Source organism: Rhinolophus sinicus, chromosome 16 (assembly GCF_057876585.1).
Source record: "Rhinolophus sinicus isolate RSI-liver-muscle chromosome 16, RSI-T2T, whole genome shotgun sequence".
In the NCBI taxonomy this organism is placed as follows: domain Eukaryota; kingdom Metazoa; phylum Chordata; class Mammalia; order Chiroptera; family Rhinolophidae; genus Rhinolophus; species Rhinolophus sinicus.
The window spans coordinates 25,317,884-25,339,392 of record NC_142516.1 but is presented as its reverse complement, the minus strand read 5'-3'; the positions used below and the strand labels follow the sequence as shown (position 1 = coordinate 25,339,392).

General features: G+C 35.6%; 1 protein-coding gene across 3 annotated transcripts in view; it reads left to right on the top strand.

Moving 5' to 3' along the window:
- SMC2 (structural maintenance of chromosomes 2) overlaps nt 1-14,086 on the top strand; it is a 57,754-nt gene extending 43,668 nt beyond the window's left edge. For 2 of the 3 annotated variants that reach the window (XM_074330780.2, XM_019729260.3), the window contains 3 exons: nt 2,058-2,218; nt 5,981-6,128; nt 7,144-10,020. In XM_074330780.2, the coding sequence (XP_074186881.2) occupies nt 2,058-2,218; nt 5,981-6,128; nt 7,144-7,302 (468 nt within the window). In that variant the 3' untranslated portion in view covers nt 7,303-10,020. Of the gene's footprint in view, nt 1-2,057; nt 2,219-5,980; nt 6,129-7,143; nt 10,021-12,179; nt 12,244-13,466 lie in introns of those variants that run through there. The other variant, XM_074330779.2, reaches the window with a different exon arrangement.
- The last annotated feature ends 7,423 nt before the right edge of the window (nt 14,087-21,509 follow it).

Below are 21,509 nucleotides of genomic sequence, written 5' to 3'. Positions count from 1 at the left end.
ATTTCCCATAACAAAAGGCACTTCCTAAAACTTTTGAACATATTTAGCGTGCTTTTTGGTACTTTAACGGTCCTATGCCTCAGGACAGCTTGCCTCTTTTTCTCTTTATAATTCTCTAGGAACTTTATTTTCCGTAATGGTAATAATTAATGCCTTTCAGTCACCTTGTTTTTCCTGCTCTGCAGCTTACTTTCAGTGTTCCATCTCCTTGTAGTATTTGTCCATCTTTTTAAAATGCATGCAAAAAGTTGACCCCATTATTCTGTTACATGTGGATTTAACACTGGATCTGAGAAGTTTTTTTCTTGTTTTCCCCATGATTCTTGGATTTAGTGCTAGTACAAATTTATCCTTTAAACTGTTTTTTCTGCAATAGCCAAGGTTTTCCCAAAGCAAGTAAATTTATTGAGTGCTTATATCTCATATTAATTTTCTCATTTATTCCTCACAGTAACCTAATGAGGTGTAGGTGTTATTATTCTCAGCATTACTCATATATACTTTCTTCTGCTTTCAAGCATACTTGATTCTCAAAGCTAGAGTATTTTAGGCACTGGTTGCGGTTTTGTTTCCATCTTAGCCTCATTGGATTTTCAAAATTTGATTAATTTGATTGCATTTCATTTTTATATCTGTCCATGAGTATAATTTATTTTCTATCTAGGACATGCCTATATTCTTCTCTGCCCATTAATTCATAAGTTACTTTCACTTTTTCCCTTTGGAGGAATTTCTACATGGGGTCCATGGTCATGTTCATGGTTTAGCAGCATTCCACTATTTTAGTTCTGAGGTGCCTCTCTCTTACCTGGCCAAAAAATTTAAAGAAAAAAAGAACCTAGGGTGCTATCTTCCATCTTTCCCAAATGAGACCGTGGTCCTCTTAGTATTGAGATGAGCCTTGCCTAGCTCCAGAAATCTGTCTCGTATAAAATTAGAACCTGAATCCTCTGTGTTGGTAGGATATTACTTAGCACATGTGCAGTTGGTCTTAAAATGTGTGTTCTTCAGTAAGTCTATATTCAGGAGCATTGCTTATATCTAGATTTCCTTATTACTACAGATACTCATAAAAAGTATACTTGCACTTGAATTTTGTACTTGAATTTGGAGATTTCCCTAGAGACCATGACTGTGTGTTGTGTGTGTGTAAACACTCAAATTTGTCTGCTGCACTCTCTAAGATTATTAGTCATGTCTTTGAGAACAGATGGCTGACTTCTCAAAGCACTGATTAAATGTGTGTGAACAAAAACTACCCAATTACAAGCTGGAATATTGGCCCTAAATCTCTGTAATCTCCTACTGTGGCTTGATAGGGATAGGCCAAATAGCTTGTTTAACTTTTTTGTCTTGGGGTCCAATCCTACTCCTGTCCCTTGACATCTTTACTTTGGCTATTTGAAGAAGCACATAAAAAGAACCATTCAACACTTTGAATAGATCTGGTTGTTTTATTCCGTGCCTCGTTTTCTCCTAGAGTCACCCTGATCATCTTAGGTTTGTTTAAGGTTAGCCATAAACCACAGGCTTATCAATATCAATCAATAGAAAACAAGTTTTATAAGAGAACATTTCATAGCAAACAGTTTTTGGGGTTTTTTTTTTTGTTTTTTTTGTTTTTCGCTTTTTCAAGTGAAAGTTCAGTCTTCTATATAGTACAATTGTGAGTCTCTAAGGATTCCTGCAATTATAACAACAACCTAAAAAACTATCAGAACTTCAGGATAAGTCAGAGGTGTAGCCTCTAGTTCCCTCTAGAGGTTAAGTAGGGCTCAGTAAACTATTTCTGTAAAGGAACAAATAATAAACTTTTTTTGGTTTGTGAGCCATATGGTCTCTGTTGCAACTACTAGACTATTGTTGCAGTGCTAGCAGTCATAAACAATGCGTAAATGAATGGTAGGGCCAATTTGTCACATGGGCCATAATTTACCAACCCCTGAGTTAAAGTAACAAACAACAAAATGCACTGCTGGCTTGCATATACGTACACATAACAACATTTGATTCTTTTTGGAAAACCTGTGATTTTTTAATATCATTTTTTTGCCTAGGTGAACAAGGACTTTGGGTCTATTTTTTCTACTCTTTTGCCTGGTGCTAATGCTATGCTTGCACCTCCAGAGGGGCATACTGTATTGGATGGTCTGGAGTTCAAGGTTGCCTTAGGAAACACTTGGAAAGAAAACCTAACTGAACTTAGTGGTGGTCAGAGGTGAGTAATCCCTTAGCTATATTATAATTCCTCATTCGTTTTATTATAATCCATGATCTCATTGCTTCCCAATTTTGCTTCAAATTTTGCTTTGTTTAGTTCTCTGCATGTAGAATTTAAGGAGCCTTATATGTAACACTACACAATTTAGTGAAAATAGTAGGCAGCAAAGGAGATATAAGGATAAGTGACTAGAAAACTAGATAAAATACATGAAAAACCATTGTTTTCAGACACTGGAAAATGAGTAGCCCAGGATTATGTACCTGAGAGAAAGGAAACAAAAGTGCTGTGAGTCCATTGTTTACCCCAGATTTCTCTGTAGGAGCAATTTCTGGCCTGTAGATGCAGGGAGGGGAAACACACACAAAGCCCAGTAGTCCACTAAATTAAGGAAACAGATTAGAATTTTGGGATACCCCAGTGAGCTACACCTTAGTATTAGATTTTTACTATCCCTGAAGTGAAGCTGCTCTAGACACACGTTAGCAATGTTAAATGAAGGCCTTGATGAGATCAAGCTGATCTACATGTAACTTAATTCTTTGAGAACAAAGCCCAATACTCTTTAAAGAAAGACAAAATTGAGACTCTAAACAACATAATAAGTGTCCAGTATCTAATAAAAACTGCTAGATAGAAATCAAGACGTCACCCATAACTTAGAGAAAAAGCAATCAATGGAAACAGAGCTAGAAATGACAGGTGATAAAATTAGCAGATAAGGATGGTAATGAGTCACATTAACTATTTTCAAGAATTACAAGAAATAAAGAATTTGATGAGAGAAATGGAAACTATTTGAAAAAAGGTATCAAGTGGAACTTCTAGAGATAAAAAATATACCTGAAAGGAAAGTCACTGCATGAGATTAACAGCAGATTAGACAATGTGAAAGAAACATGAGTGAATTTAAAGGCATAGCAATAGAACCTATTCAAGCTGAACTGAGAAACAGAAAAGTGTAAAAAACAGAGCTTCAGTGACCTGTGGAACACTATCACTTAGTCTAACATGCATGTAATTGGAATTCCAAAAGGAGAGAAAAAGGCAAAACAGAAAAATACTTGAAAAACAGGCAAAACAGAAAAATACTTGACGAAATATGACCCCAGATTTTCTAGACTTGATGAGTTCTATAAACCTACAACTTCATTTCCGTGAACCCCAGGTAGGATAAACCATACACCACACACACGTAATAATCAGAAAGACATGTTATATAAAATTGCTGTGATTTTATATGCCCCTGATTAGAAGAAAACTCTTAAAAGCAGCCAGAGGTAAGCAAGCATATTATGGTGCCAAGGAACAAAGGTAAAAATGACTTTAGAGTTCTCCAAAAACTATGCAAGCCAGAAGTCTGGAACATTGTTTTCTAAAAGAAAAATGTGTCAACTCAGAATTCTCTGTCTAATAGAAATAGTCTTCAGATTGAAGAAAACATAGATACTTTTTCAGAAAAACAAAAGGTAGAAGAATTTGATCACAACAGGACAGTACAGGCTCAGGAAGCTGTCAGGTGAAAAGAAAGTGGTACCAGATAGAGGGTTAGACCCACATAAAGGAATAAATGAAGAGTGTTGGAAATAGCCTGCTCTGGGCTTCAGGGAAGTGTCCCCAGCCTTCACCGTGACTCCGTCAGCACACTGAGAGAAACTTAGAAGGTCATGTGGCATAACTGCTTACCTGCAGAGACCCAAATAATTAAAACCCCCTAAGAGAAAATTGTGAATATTTACATAATTGAAGACGGTTATTAATTTTCCCCCCTGCAGGATGTACAATCCATAGTCCTTGAATTGTTCTCATATGCCCTGTAATGCCGTCATGTAATTCTTCTCTTATGTACGTGGAAAATACTAAGACCTGTCAATTTCCCTTATGAAATCCTTTGTCATTTTTATGAGTAAAATAGCAGGCCGTTCTATGTTTTTCTTTATTGGTAAAATTCTTAAATATTTTGAGTCTAAATGACAGTTTCTGCTGCCTTTTAACCAAAATTGGATTCCACAATTTAGATTGCAGTGTCTTTAACTATTTTTGCCAAAGTCCTAGGAAAAATTTTGTGGAAAATAGAAAATATATGCTTATTTTCTTATTGGGACCTAAAAGTTTTTTCCATAATTAAGATGACATAAAATTATTTGTAGATATACCACTATTCCAGCAAAGTGGTTTAACTCTTGGTGAGATTTTTTTTCTGAGTGAGGGAGTTTAAAGCTCAATCCCATAACCATTTGGCACAGAAAGCAAATGAAAAATAATTTTAGGTTGCTTGAATGACCTCAGCTACCCTCTATAGAGGCAAATCTCACTATTTGTTTTTTATTGTACTGTTTCATTCATTTCCTTTGCTAGAAATTTTGGTTTCACCTTCCTAGCCCCCTTCCATTTGTATACACATTTTTTTTTCCACTTACATGTTTCTTAATAAATACCCTATTGGAATGCAGTAAGCATTAGGTTGACAGTTAATGCTGCATACCAGGAAATATTTGAAGCTACAGAATAAGTTACAGTGATTTTTTTTATTCTAATGTTGAATAATTATAAATATTTTGTATTGAAATAAGTAAGGCTTTTTTATAAACTACGTTTAAGAAAAAACTGTTAAAATAATTATTATTCTTCATACCAGATGAGAATGAAAACAGCTAAAGGGGATGGTTAGCTAGAAAGCTGAAAAAGAACTACAGAACCTAAGAGTAAGCGTAACAACAACTTTTAAACAAGGTGTATCAGTCATGATTCTCCAGAGAAAAAGAACCAACAGGATATACATACATAAGATGGGATATGTATGAAGAGATGTATTACAAGGAACTGACTCATTTATTTCTGGAGGCTGAGAAGTACCACCATTTGCTGTCTGCAAAGTAGAAACCAGGAAAGCCAATGGTGTAATTCAGTCTAAATATGAAGACCTGAGAACCAGGAGCACCGAGGGCAGAATATCCATGTCCTAACTCAAGTAATAACACAAGAAGGGACAAATTCTTTCCTCTGCCCTTTCTACTTTTCAGGCCCTCAGCGCACTGAATGCTATCTGCCCACAGTGGGGAGGGCAAATTACATTACTGACTCCTCCAATTCAGATGCTAATTTCACCCAGAAACACTCTCACAGACACACCCAGAAATAGAATTCAGCCACCAAATATCTGGGTACCCCATGATTCAGTCAAGTTGACACATTAACCGTTACCTAAGGATTGCTTAAACTTTTGACACTGAAGTATTTAGAGTAATGGGCTATAATCTATAGAACTTATTCAAATGGTGCCAATAAAAAAATAGAGTGTGTGCGCATATGTGGATGCATACATAGTCAAAGTTTGAAAGGGCACCTAAACCAGTTACACTGTTACCAAGACAACAGCTGTTATATCAAGTATACAGCCCTCCCTCACCTACTACCTCCCTACGTAGGCATCTAATAAGCAAATGGGGAAGGAAAGAAAACTGTTAACACAAGTGTGATCTTTTCTTAAAGATAGGTGCCAAATATAATACCCTGATTATTTGACTGGAAATAAGAACATAAATATGTTCTATTCAAAATAAGACTCGTTGAAAAATGGAAAGTTAAAATAGAAGAAACATTCTAATACAGGTGCTGAAGTTTGAAACTTAAGATTCTTTTTCCTATGACTATCTGTTAGCTAAATTTGTACTATTTATAATATATAACAGGATAGCAGATTTACTTCAGTGTTTGGTAAAATCAAGTTTTGATGGCTTTCTTCCCTTCTTTACTTAGGTCTTTAGTGGCTTTGTCATTAATATTGTCCATGCTCCTTTTCAAACCTGCTCCAATTTATATCCTGGATGAGGTTGATGCAGCCTTGGATCTTTCTCATACCCAAAATATTGGACAGATGCTGCGTACTCATTTCACACATTCTCAGGTAAGAACCAATGTTTTTATAAAAGTTTTAAAATGTCTCAGTAATAGTGTTTGTTTTTCTAAAATTTTTTGGGTAGTAATTATTAATAAGATATTTAAGATTGAGGAATACTAAAGCATTGTGTATTTATTTCTTTACATATATACTTATGTTCAAATGGATTTAGAATGGAAAGAATGTTTAGTCTCCTATTAAAGAAAAGACCAGACATCACAATTGTTGATTGTAGCATGAGGGAGAATCTAATTTTTGCGTAATTTGGATTTTACTTAGGGTTAAATGTAATTATTTTTCTACCTAGCCGCCGAAAGATGCACAGGCTAAACAGGAATGTTTCAGGGATAGGCCTCTGTGTCAGAACATCATGTGACACCTGACACGGTATTCCTCATTTTCCTGGCTAGCACGTAGAGAAAGCAAAGAAACATTTGTTTTCATTGAACTGGGCTGCCAAAAACAGTTGTATAGATAATGCATTATACAACTCTGAGGGGCTTGCTTCACTTATCACAGTTTTCATAGACTGTGTGTTTATTATGGTAGTTGTTCTAGCTGACAGCAGTTAAGGGGTACCTGTTCTTTATACAAATACAAATGTTCCATTTCAGTTAGTGGTGGTGCTGTAGGAACTAGAAGCCTTTTTGATATTATTAAAATATCAGAAAAAGACCTCACCAGGGCATTTAGAGCTAGCAACAAAGCAGTGACGCCAGCTGCAGAAGAATGCAGCAAGCACTCAGCCAGCAGGAAGTAGTAAACTTGGGTACTGAATCACTCAAGGTAAAATTAAGAGACTTCTGAAACCGAATATGGAACGCTAGAATTCACTTAGGTGTCTAATATTATAACTGTTTATCTGCATTTGAGGATGTGTATTTGCTTGGAGTCGAGCATTTAAATAAATTAACAAAATCAAAATATCACCAAACAGTTCTTTAAGCCCAGTATAAAAAAAGGACTGAATTTCAAGGATATTACAAAAAGTTTTTTTATGCTTTTTTCTTTTTCCCTTAAGTTCATTGTGGTGTCCCTAAAGGAAGGTATGTTCAACAATGCAAATGTCCTTTTCAAAACCAAGTTTGTGGATGGTGTTTCTACAGTAGCCAGGTTTACTCAATGTCAAAATGGAAAGCTTCCAAAGGAAACCAAATCCAAGGCCAAAGGACCCAAATGATCACATGTGGAAGTTAAAAGTACAAATTTACTCCTTCAGCTTGACCTGTTTTTTAAACAAACTTTTTAAGAACTTGGGATTTACCTAATTTGTTTATATAAAAATTTAATGTTATTTTGTTAATTAATCCATATTTTCTCTTCCTTTATGTAATCATTTATAAAAGAGCATAGAGTCCTCTTTCCTTAATTAGTGTAACTATGGCCCAATTACTGTGATTGTGATTTTATGTATGTCATCAGTTATTTTTCTTATACAAGTCTTCTATACATTAGGGAACCCAAGATACCTGGTTGGTGGTACATTCTGTTTATAAAAGCAAAAATACAAAGAAATAGATGAAATTAAATTACAGGATAAATATAGCTGATAATCAGCTTTTAGTTTAATTCCTAAGGTAATATTAATATGTTTTTCTATTGCTAATAAAGTCATTCAAATAAGAAAGAATTATAAAGCAAGTAGCTGGACCAACAAAGGGAACACAAAGAAAGCTATTAGGTACTGAGTTATTTGTGGTTAGTTCCTTGAGGACATAATGCTAGATTCCTGATTTAGACTCAGATGACAGAAAACTTTCAAGATCTGTTTCCTATTTTATGATGTTTGAATATCATGTTTATATATGCTTAGTAATTGGTCTGTGCAGTCTTGTTTTTCTAAAACTTTATGAATGTTTCAGTAGAACCTTGGGAAAAGGTGTGTTGCATGCTGTTGCTCCCTACTGCAAGTTTATCTGAAGTCTCCTAATATTTTCAAAGATTTTAGTCAGCCTTTTCACAGTCCAATCTGTAAGTCTATTGGTGAATGAAAATGTAGGTGCCAGCATACCAAACGAAATTTATCTTTTTCCTTCAGTCTGATATATGTGTAAGTAAATTAGATCCATCTGTTCTGCCAAAAGGACTCAGAATTTGATGATTATTATGTTTTTTAGTGTCTTCTGCTTTTTCATTCAAAAGCATGAAGTTCTTTTAAAAACTCAAGAGATTATGCTAACAAACACCAGAAGAATAGTTCTTAGTTTTTCTAAGCATATCACCAGAATAGTCTCCAAACTCTGAATCTTGAGAGCTCTAACATGATCTAATCTGATCATGGGTGTGTTATTTTGACCTCATATCCCTTCTTTCATACTTCAGTTTTAGTTCCTTTGTGTTATCTTTTCCCTGATATATTCCCTGATATATTTCCCCTCATACTTATTGACCCTGGGTTTAACATTTCTCATTCCTCATTCTCATACACATGTGAGGGTGTCAGATAATATCCAGATAACTGATATTATGGGATACATGGGAAAGGATTGAATCTGGAGTTAGTTCTGTCTATTGTGGGAGGTGAGGGAGACAAAGCTGTAAATGCTGAATTACAGAAAGCTTCATATCACATATAACAGACATAAGTTGTTGTTGTTTTTTCTTTCAAATGTATTGCAAACTGTTGACCAAAACAGTTATATCAATTTACAGTGTCACCAATATGCGTATACTGTTGACCACAACCTAGTCAGCATTGCCTGTTAATTTTAATTCTTGTGATTTACTAGTTATAAAAAGGTACTTCTTAGCATTTTATAAATAACTTGTGGGGTTGAATATTTGCCATTATGTACTAAACTTATTTCCTCTGCTACAAATGTTCTACTTGTTTGCTTTCCAAAGTTTTGTCCTATACTCGTATATAATTTTGCTCTTTGAAAAACTTCAAACATTAAATTTTTGTGAATAACGTTGTCATTCTTTGATTAGAGGGAAGACATTAAGAGGAATGGGGACATGTATTTCACACATCCGCAGTAATATGAGTAACTAACATGTATTGAACTCTTTCTATATTTCAGACACTAGTCTCAGTTGCACTTATTTTCACAGTTAATCCAATAGTAGTAACCCAGTGAAGTAAGTACCGTTATCAGCATTATATAGTTGAGGAAATTGAATTGAGCAGAGAAGTTCAGAAACTTGCACACAGTGAATACAGTTAGTGAGTGGCAGAGGCAAGATACAAATTTTGGCAGTTGGTCTCCAGAACCTATGATATACTATCTCTTTGACAGCTTGAACATTTGTATTTATTGTACATAATACATTTAAGAGAGACCTGCCTGAGCAGTATGCACAACATGTGAAAATATCTTTAGGAAGAACCTCAAACATTTGAAGAGAATTTCTTGTGGTTTTGTTTTGTTTGGGCATTTCAGGTGCCCTACCAGCAAATGCAAAAGCACAGATATGGGAATCCTCTTCTAAATGTGGTGCAGTAATCTGACAGACCCGTATTCCCACAGTCACGTCGTCTTCAGTAGGGGCAGTTCGGTTTCTTTTTGATCTGTATGCCTTTTATTTCTTTCCTTACCTTATTTCACTGCCTTGAATTCTAGCACTATATTGTATAAGAGTGATGAGAATTGGCATGTCTGCCTTTTTCCCAAAATGAAGAGGAAAGCATTCAGTCTTTCACCATTGAGTACAATGTTGGCCGTAGGCTTTTGATAGATGTTCTTTATCAAGTTATAGAAGTTTCCTTCTCCTAGTTTGATCATGGTTTTGTCATGGGTGGGTGTTGAATTTTGTCAGATGCTTTTTTGCTTTGATTGATTGCTATGATCATGTAACTTCTTTAGCCTGTTAGTATTAAAAATTACATTGCTTAATTTTTCAATGTTAAGCCAGTTTTGTATCCCTGGAATAAACTCCACTTGGCATGATGTATAAATCTTTTTATGTTTTGTTGGATTCTCTTTGCTAATAGTTTGGTCATGATTTTTGTATATGTTCATGAGGGTCATTGGCCTGTTAAGTCTCCCCCCCCCCACCCCCCACTGTCTATATTTGGTTTTAGGTAGTACTAGCTTTATAAAATGAATTGGGAAATGTTTTCAATTTTTTTGGAATGTATTTCTAAATTTCCAAAGACATGGGGATTTTCCAGGTAGCTTTCTCTTACTGATTTCTAGTTTAATTTTGTTATGGTCAGGGATTATACTCTGTATCATTTCAATTTTTCAAAAAAACTGTAGAAAAACGATAGATTTAAATGCTTCTATTAGAAAAGAGGTACAAATTTAATTGCCTAAGGTTTTACGTTAATCTATATTTTAGATAATAAGATCAAAGTAAACCCAAATTAAATAGATGGAAATAATAAAGATAGAAATCAACAATATGTAAGACAGAAAAACAATGGAAAATATCAATTAAACCAACATCTAGTTCTCAAAAGAGCAATAACATTGGAGTATCTCTAATTAGTCCAATCAAGTGAACCAGAGAATTTATAAATCACTCATATCAGGAATGAAAAAAGAACTGCTACTATGGATCTTACGTAAATTAAAAGGATACAAAATTGTGACCGTTTTTTATGCTAATAAATTCAACTTACTCAAAATGGAAAAATTACTAGAAAACTAAAACTCACCAAAACTGGTAACTAAATTTGAATAGCCTCACATCTATTAAGGCAGTTGCAGGTATTAAATATCTCCCCTACAAAGAAAACTCCAGTTCCATATGCTTTTACTTGTAAATTTTGCTATTCAGTGACACCAGTCTTTCACAAAGTCTCAGAAAATGGAGGGGGACGGAACAATTCTTGTTTTATGAGGCCAGTGTTCTAATACTAAAACTTGACAAAAACATTACAAAACAAGAAAATTACAGGACAGTAGTCCTCATAAACATAGGAACAAAAGTCCTGAAAATATTAGCAAATTCAATCTAACAACATCTATAAAAGACACACTATTTTCAAGTTGTTTTTTCAACAGATGGTACCGACAAGTAAATAGTTAGAAAAAAAAATGTTGACCCTATGCAATGCACAAAAAACACCTAAAAATGAGTCATAGACCTAAAAGTAAGTTACAACATTTCTAGAGAAAACAGAAAATGTGACCTTTGATTAGGCAAAGATTTCCTAGGACACATCACAAACTATAAAAAAAATGGAACATTAAAATTAAATTTTAAAAATCTTCCAAAGACACTGCTAAGAAAATGAAAAAGACATACTAGAAGAAATTTAAAATGTACAGTGCTGACAGAATTGCATGAAAAATGTGTAAGTAACTTGGAACATACATATTGACATTTTCATGAGAGGTGCAAAAGTGGTGGGTAAAACATCGTAGCATAAATTAAGGCAGTACAACACTGCAAGTAGTACTACTGATGGTATTTTTCACTGAATTTGAATTTTTTAATGGTAGTTTCACTTAAGAGTGTCTGATGAAGCTGTAAAAATTAATTTTTATGTCAACCTGCTGAATACATGTCTTTAATAGAGTGATAAAATGGGAATTATGTATAAAGCACTCTGCTACATACCAAAACATGGGTATTTTGCAGAAATGCAGTTATTTCAGGTGGCGTCAGAAGTAACTGCTTTTTTCATGGGAAACCATTTTTATTTGAACATAACACTTAAGACAAATACGGTTATTAAGTCTATGGTATTTGGTAGACATTTCTCAAAAATGAACAAAGTGAACCTGTCATATGAACTTGACATATTTGTTGCAAATAACAAAATTGTAGCTTTCAAATGAAAAGTAGAATTTTGGCAAACTTGTGTTCATCATTGTGAGCTTGATGTCTTGATACTTAAAAGACTTCTGATAACACTGGATGTAATATTAACAAATGGGATTTTTTTTTGATATTGTGTTATGAAATGTGTTAAGATCTGCGTAACTCAGTGAATGGTATTTTCCAGTGACCAATGTTTAATGTTAAAAAATCCTGCTTGGGTAAAATAGCCATTCTAAGTACAGGAAAGGCCCATGGGTTTAAATGTTCCAGAGTATGAGAACTTTATATGGTTTCAGATGCCACATTGCAACTAACTTAAACTATCACTTGTCTCTTTTTTAGTATCAAGGAAGAATACATTATGTAATATTCCTCTTTTCAACTACACATTTCTTCTTAACTCTAGGTGAGAAACTAGAATAATTTATCCAAAGCTGTACAGCTAAGAAGTGGTGGGGGAAGGATTTAAACTCTCAAGACTTTCTGGCTGACGAGCCCATACTCTTAGCCATTATAACAAACTATGAGTTAGGTATACTCCTGGATTTGTGCCTGTTGCTGAGATAACATTCCCATTCTGCCTAGTATAGACCCTAGTCATACATGGGTGGGAGCAAGGAGAGAGACCATTGAAATCTATTGTAGAGAAAAAGGTTGCGGTTTAGCTCTACGGCTCATGCTAGTGGATCATTTTATACCAATCTAGTGAGATAGTAGAGCTACTATTCCCTAAATCTGACAGAATGGTAGGCGTAAGGTCTTTTCTTGCTTCCTGTTAAGGACGAGTTTTCTTCAATAGATTGAGGCTGTACATATTGTCCTATACAAGACAACTTTTTATGTGCTTTGTAAGATGAGCTTTGTTACTTGATGGTCATTAAGCATCTCCTAAAGTTCTCTTCAAGCTCATTGTTTCTCCATTCTGTATATTGGTCCTAGTGCTCATCACTGCCTGTTTGAACAGTATGACATTCTAAGCCCTCTAACTGCCCACTTTGTGGAGTTCCCGCCTATCTTAACACTGCCCCTATGAACCCTACATTCTACCCAGTCTGCAACAGGAGCCACTCAACAGCTTTCTTTATCCCTACCCTTGTGCTCATGCTCCTCAATGTGTGACAGTCACTATACCATGCCTATCAACAATATGCCTGTCCTTCAGTGTTCTCAAAAGTCATCACCACCTTTATGGGTCCTTCTCTGTTCCCATCCCCCTTTTATAAGGCATCAAATACTCCATAATAGTAGCAACTGAACATATGTATTAGTTCTAGTAAACTATAACCTGCAGCGTGCAACTCTAGAGCCTGTAGTCTATCAATGCCTTGATCTCAAAGATCATTTGCTTAATGAATGAGTAGAATCGTAAAAGTTAAAGATGGACTAGACCATAGTATGTATGTAGCTCCTGAACCACAGTAGGTTAGCAAACTGACTAGCATTAGGTTGACCCATATTCACTCTGATAAGTTACTACTAGAATTTTGTCATATAACCACGCGTGTACTGAAGTCTCTTAGTAAAATTTTAAAAGCAAACAGCTCATGCTGGAGACTTCCTCCTAAGAAAAGAATTGGTGTCAGCCCTTTTATATGTTGTATCTAATACTACTTATTCTTTTTTTTATAGGTGTCAAAATTACATAAGTCATCTGAACTTTTGTGTTCCAAAGTTGAAAGATTTTTATTTCACATCTATGGACTTTAATCAGACAAAATTTTTTAAATCCCTTAGTAATTTAGGTATAGAAGTTTGCTTTATTGCTAATTACTTAGGATTAAAAATTCAAGGCAGATGTTAATTTCAAGGGAAAAAAAATCTGAAACAGATTTTTATCCTGAGATTGCTTCCAGCACAGCATAAGGAAGCAGGTGTTTAACACATCCTGATTACCTCTGCTTTGGGGGACCAGAAAGAGCATGAGTGATTTACTTTTATAAATAATTCCAATACTTTAAGCCACATCTTCATTCCCTCACATAATTTCCATCAGGGCTAAAATGGGTGAAAAGTGCATTGTGCTGCTAATCCAAGGCCCATGCTATTCCCTGGTGGGTTGCGGCTGAGAAATTTAGATGGCAAAATGCAGATTCAAGTTTTGAAAAAAGGAAGAAAGCAGGCATACATGGATTGCACATAGTTTCACCTATTCCCTGATTTTAACAACAAAGCTTCTGTTTATCATTCTCATAGAGGAGACAACATAGGCTCAGAGAAGTTAATTCCTCAGTTAAAGTGCAACGAATCAATTTGAATACTTCTAATTCCAAGGTTCATGATCTTTCAACTACACAGTTTCTAAAACTTTATATAAAAACTAAATGAAAAATGTTTCCTACAGAAGATTTACTCTAATATGTATGAGAATAAACTTTGAAATGAATTCCTTTTGCCTTCCATTTTCATAAAACTATAAAATAAAAAACACAAAGTACAAACAACCACAAAACAAAGTTTAGCTTAATATTTGTCTTCACTGACAAAGGGTGTAATAAAGTTGTTGCTGGAGTGAGACTATCTGCCACAGACAGGATCTTTTCATTTTAGCATGTGACCATGTGGCGTGTAATGATGCATTTCCCCCACAGTCCTCTACACACCACTCTAAAACCTTGTACAACGTGGTATAACATCATTTGGTCTTCACTCTACTAGGAACACACCATGTACATATTAAGAACACCTTTTATTTCATGGCCCATTGCATTAATACCTCTACTTCATGTTTAAAAGATTGTTAATACAGGTATAAATGCTAGCAGTGACGTCACCGCACAGGGCTTAATAAGATGCATGTTGTTGAGCCCCAAATATGTAGATATTCATTTTTAAACTTATCAAAATAAAAGCACAAAGTTTATTGAGGAGAGATTACAGACGCCTGAGAATGTGTCCTAAGATTTCCTCCCCAGAGATCCTCAAACTGCAGTTTGAAAAAGACTGCACTAACTACATCAAACTAAAGAGTTTGTGCACAGCAAAGGAAACGATCAGCAAAACAAAAAGACAACTTACTGAATGGGAGAAGATACCAATTAATATCCAAAATATATAACGAAATCATACAACTTAACAAAAAAACAGTCCAATTAAAAAATGGGCAGAGGACCTGAATAGACATTTGTCCAAAGAGGGCACACAGAACCAGTAGACGTGAAAAGGATGCTCAGTGTCACTAATTAGAGAAATGCAAATTAAAATACAATGAGATACCATTTCACACCTGTCAGAATGGCCATTATCAATAAATGAATAAAGAAGCCAAACAAGTGTAGGTGAGCATGTGGAGAAAAGGGAACCCTTGTGCACTGCTGGTGGGATTACAAATTGGTGCAGCCACTATGGAAAACACTATGGAGGGTCCTAAAATAAAACTAGAACTCCATATGATCCAACAAATCCACTTCTAGGTATTTATCCTGAGAAATCCAAAACACTAATTTGAAAAGATACATTTGCTCTTTTCATTCCTGGCACAAAGCCCCTAAAATCCTTGGAATTTGCTAAGTAATTATAATGATAGTGTCTTGGTATGTTAATGAAGTGACTTACGGAATGCCCCTAGGTAACCTAAGGAAACAACCTTAAGATTAGACTTGGAACTTGAAGTCCCACCCCTGACCTCTAGGGAGGGGAGAAGAACTGGAGATTGAGTTCAATCACCAATGGCCATGATTTAATCAATTATGCCTACCTAATGAGCCTCCATAAAAACCAAAAGGATGGGCTTGGAGGAGCTTCCAGGTTGGTGAACGTATGGAGGTGCTGGGAGATGGGCATACTCAGAATGGGCACGTAAACTCCGTGTCCTTTTCTCCATACCTCGCCCTGTGTATGCCTTCATATGCCTGTGTCCTTTAATATTCTTTATAATAAACAGTAATTTAGGAAGTACACTGGTTTGCTGTGAGCTCCTCTAGCAAATTAGTGGAACCCAAGGAGAGGGTCATAGGAACCTCTGATTTATAGCAAGTTGGTAGGAAGCACAGGTAACAATCTGGACTTGAAATTGGCATTTGAAGTAGGGTTAGTTTTGTGGGATGAGTCCTTAACCTGTGGAATCTGACACTATCTATTTGGAGATAATGTCAGAATTGGGTTAAATTAGTGGAATATCGGGGTCAGTGCCCACAGAGAATTAAGTTAATTGCTTGGTGGTGGTGGAAAAAATAAGCATTGAAGTGGTACCATAGGCTGGGCTCCAAGGCTGCCTGGAGTCACGGGTCAGATACCCTGGTCAGGTGAAGCTGGAGTTTGTGCTCCCCAAGTAGGCGGGGCTTCTGGCTTGCCTTCCTGCTAGCAGGGCTGTAGGATGGACGCCATGTCTGCCTGGGGTCAGGCTTCCTGGTCAGAGTGGTCAGCCAGGGTGGAGGCTACGATCAGCATTTTAACACATTTTTAAATATGTTATATGTTGTAATTCACATTCTTATTTCAAACTCAATTATTTCCCACTATCCTTTTAGACAGTAGGCTCAGCTCTCTCCCACTCTATTTGCTCCTACAGAGCACGTAGAAATGAGAACTCTGAGCTGTGTGGATTAAAATGAGGAACTGGAGAGAGAATAGAATAGGATTTACAGTATCTCATGAAACATACCTATGGAAACCATAATCAAGCAGAGAGGCTTAAGCAAATCTCCCACAGAGTTTTGGCCCTCCCTGCACTCCACCAGATGGCAGAACTGCTAGAACTGAGACAGGTTAGCTAGCATGTCCCTAGGTAGACAGGGAGGTCCCTGGTGGAATAAACAAAGACAGCCATATCCTAAAACTCCAGGTTTTGAAATCACTCCTTCGCTCCAAATGTAACAAGGCCTTGAGGTTAATCCTAAAATTCCTTTTGGCCTGACAGAGCAGATCTGATAGATAAGAGTGGGTTATTTTGCTAATTCCTTCTGGATGGGCAAGCAGAACAAACGTGGTAGACGAATTTCATCAGAAGGTGCCAGTTCCCTTCTTCAAACAGCTCCCCTTCCCCAAACAGGCAGGGAAGATATAAAAGTAAGAGCTTTTGCCTCAGTCACGGGGCCACCCCCATTCCGGACCCCCTCCTGCTCGGAAGCTCTGACTGTTTGCTTTCAATAAACTATCCTCTTTTTAAAACTCTTTGCCTCTCCTGGGTCCGTGTTTCCATTCTTAGGCTTCACGAGACAGGATCCCAGCCCACACCCAGAAACGGCCAGCAGATCCAACATCATCTACATCATTTGGGAACTCAGGAAAAATATTCCTACATCAGAACTACATCTGCTTTCAAGGCAGACAGAATCATTCATTCCTTTCTTACATGGCAGGCCTCTGACTCTCACTGTTTTAATAAAAATGTAACAAAGAATAGAATTTGTGACTTTTGCTCAATGTAATGAGAGTGTATTGTTGTGACAAGATTGTTACCTAAGAGGAAATGGGAGACACCAAAGAAAAGGTACACCAGGCAGATACCATTCAATAAGTCATTCTTCACATCTGATGACAAGCAGTGGTATTTCTTTAGAAGGATAGTTTTCAAATTGCATTACACAGGGTTCCCTAGACACTGCCATAGAGTTCAGAGGAGACAAGTGGCTTTGAGTTCCTGTCCTGATTCAAAGCAGTTTAACTTTTTACTATTGGATTTAATTTTGTAGAACGGGTGTGACCCTAAAAATATATTAATACATTTTAAAAAGTAAAACACTACTTCAGAATAGGTTTGTATAACATCTAACATTACTGTGTTTTTATTTGTCTCCTCAACGCAAAGAAGGAACTAGAAATGGGAAAGGAAAGATTTCTATTGCTATTCCTTCCCTATCAGGAAGTTGTGATGGGAAAATATGGGGACTTCCGTCTCTCAATTTAGACCAGAAGTGCTTCAGGTTTTCCTAAAGGTGCTGTTACCTAGAAACAAAAATTAGCCATGAAAGTCAGCTCAAAAATTTAACTTACTATTTTACATATGTTAATCCTTAGGTTTTAGGGCATCCCAGATCTCCGGGTATAGAAAGAAAATTCATCAAGACATGCTCTCTCCTTTTCTGGCCAGAAAATGAGGAAAGGGGACCATGCAGAATAGTGGTAGAGGAAATTCTAGTTTTAATAGAAGTCGCCTAGCCCAGACCTATGCAAGCCTCAGTCAGGAAGCTTCACTTGGCATAGCAAGGAAGCAGTAGTGGCCACTCAGGAACCTAAAACTGAGATAAACAAACAAATAAATAAATAAAAAACTAACATAAAGGACTAAGAAAAGAAGTCCCTGTGGTCCAAAGACTGTGGGGACAATTCAGATTAGTTTTCTCTTTTTTTCTCTCATCACTTTGCCGCTTAGGTAGACCTGATCATAGGGAGTGTGTGACGGCACAGGACACTAAAACTTCAGCTTAACCTCCAGAGGACCAGCAAAAAGGATCTCCTAAACACAGAGTGTGGGGGAAATCACACTCTGTGAGAGAGGAGGGAATCTGTGGTAAGAGATCCCTAAATCTGTATAAAGTCCCAGGCTCACCCTCTGAATTGCACAAACATGGAACCCCTGAGGTGTGCTGTCTCATTATAGTTTAAATTACTGATGAGTTCCCAAACTAGCACAAATAACACTACATAAACTTTGAAAACTAAATTGACATCTAAGCTACAGCGCACAAAATGTTAAAACTTTCGTCTGAATCTATATGAGGTGGGTTGCTGCGGAAACAAAATGTCAACATTTCTCTGAGGAATGTCACATTCTCGTGACATAATATTCAAAAAGTTCTGTATACAACTGAAAAGTAGTTGCTACATAAAGTACCAGTAAAATCTCAAGCTCACAGATGCTAGAAAACTCACAGATGCTAACCCTGAGATGACCCAGATGCTGGAACTATCAAAGTTAAAGCAGAAATTATAACCACACTCCGTGAAGTAAGGACAAATATTCTTGAAATTAATGGGAAGATAGAAGTTCTCAGCAAAGAAGTAATAGCATAAAAAAGAAAAAGAAATTTTAGAACTGAAAAATATAATGGATTTTTTTAATCACTTACATAACACACTTGCAAAATGAATATCACAGGAAAGAATCAATTAACATGAAGATAGACAATTAAAAGTTTCCAATCAAAAAAAATGGGGGGGGGGGCGGAGTTGGAAAAAATGAACAAAGCATCAGTGACCTTATGGAACAATATTTAAAAATTAATATTTATGTCAGTGAAGTCCATAAAAAAGAGAAAAATCGATGCAGAAAATTTAAGAAACAATGGATAAAAAAATTTTCAAAATTTGGTGCAAGAAAATCGAACATACAAAACTTTGGTGAGATTTAACCAGAATATTTTTAACCAGAAAACTATATTCCAATACATCATAATCAAACTACTGAAAACTAAAAATGAAGAAAAAAACCCTGAAATCAGCCAGAGGAAAGCAACACATTACATACAGAGAACGCCAATTTGAATGACTTCAGATTTTTCATCAGAAACCACAAGGGGCAGAAAACAGTGGAAAAATGTGTTTGATGTGCTAAGAGAGAATAATCGTCTACCCAGAATTTTCTATCCAGAGAAAACAGTCTTCAGAAATGAAGGACATTCTAAGATGAAATAAAACAAAGAGAGTTTGTCTCCAGGAGACCTTCATTAAATAAGAAAGTTGTGTAGTTAAAAGGATAATATCAGAGGGAAACTTGGAACTTCAGAATGAAGGAAGAAACATAGAAACAGTAAATAGATAGTTTCATAAAATAAAATTTTTCATCTTTTTTTCTTTAAAATATATATGACTATGGAAAACAAAAATTATGAATCTTTCTGATCTTAAATATTCTCCAAAGCACCACCCAGCCCACCTTGTCAGCCTCCAAGCCTTTCTTAGCCATGACCAAAATTACAAAAGAGACATGTTGATAAATAAAATAAGGAGCATGTTTAATCAGGATACTGCTACATTTGATAAGAAGAATGAAAATAAGAGCTTTCAATTTCATTTAAAACCTCAGTATATTTTTTAAAAACCTAAGAATTGAATTTGTCTACTATTGAATAGAACTTATAAACATTAAGAGGCTAGATACTTTTTCACTGCTCCTTTTTGCCTAGTCTTTCTTCTTGAGTTCCTTACTTTCTTGTTCATGTCCTATGCTTTCTGCCCCTCACCTCTTCCCTCTTCCTGTCATGTGTAATGCGTATGACAACTACAAAAATAAAGGAGGTAGGATAAAGAGACCTATGTAGCCATAACAATTTTACATTTAGGTTAAAGGGGTAAAATATTAAGTTTAAGCAGATTTAAAAATTAGGTATATATATATTATAATCTCTACAGCAATCACAAAGACATAAAATCCAAAAACCACACAGATAAATTAAAATGGAATTTAGAACATATTCAAATAATCCACAACAAACCAAGCAAGAACAGAAAAATGAAAACAGAAAGATGAAGCGAAAACAAACGAAAATATTAGGCCTAAATCCAAATATATCAATAATTACATTAAATGAAAATAGTATAAACAACCAATTAAAAGAAATTTTCAGATTGGATTAACAAAGAAAACCCAAGAATGTGCTAGGATAATTGTGCCCTAGAAAAATGTAAATAGCAAACCCTCACATATCAATAATCACCCTAAATGTAAATGGACTGAACTCACCAATAAAAAGGCACAGAGTAGCAGATTGGATCAAAAAACTAAACCCAACCGTATGCTGTCTCCAAGAGACACATCTCAGCTACAAGGACAAGCATAGACTCAAAATGAAAGGGTGGAAATCGACACTCCAAGCAAATGGTACCTAGAGAAAATCAGGAGTAGCCATAATGATATCAGATGAAACAGACTTAGGGTGAAAAAGATAACAAGAGACAAAGATGGACATTTCATAATGGTAAAGGGGACTATACAACAAGAAGACATAACAGTCATCAATATTTATGCCCCCAATCAGGGAGCACCAAAATATACCAAGCAACTATTAACAGAACTAAAGGGAGAAATTGACCAAAACACAATTATACTAGGGGACCTAAATATATCATTGACAGCTAAGGATAGATCATCCAAACAGAAAATAAATAATGAAATAGCAGCCCTAAATGACACATTAGATGAAATGGACATAATTGACATATATAGAGCACTTCATCCTAAAACATCAGACTATACATTCCTTTCTAGTGTACACGGAACAGTCTCAAGGATAGACCATATATTGGGACATAAAATCAGCCTCAGCAAATTTAAGAAGATTGAAATCATACCAAGCATATTCTCTGATCACAAGGCTTTGAAATTGGATAGCAACTGCAAAAAGAAAGCAGGAAAAACCACAAATATATGGAGATTAAACAACATACTTTTAAAGAACGACTGGGTCAAAGAAGAAATTAGAGGGGAGATCAAAAGATACATAGAAACAAATGACAATGAAAATACATCCTACCAAAATTTTTGGGATGCAGCGAAAGCAGTTTTTTAAGAGGGAAATTTATATCATTACAGGCCTATCTCAAGAAACAAGAAAAATCCCAAATAAATAACCTCATGTTACACCTTAAAGAATAGAAAAAGAAGAACAAGTGAAACCCAAGGTCAGCAGAAGAAAGGAAATAACAAAAATCAGAGCAGAACTAAATGAAATGGACAACAAAAAGACAATAGAAAAGATTAATGTGACACAGAGCTGGTTCTTTGAAAAGATTAAC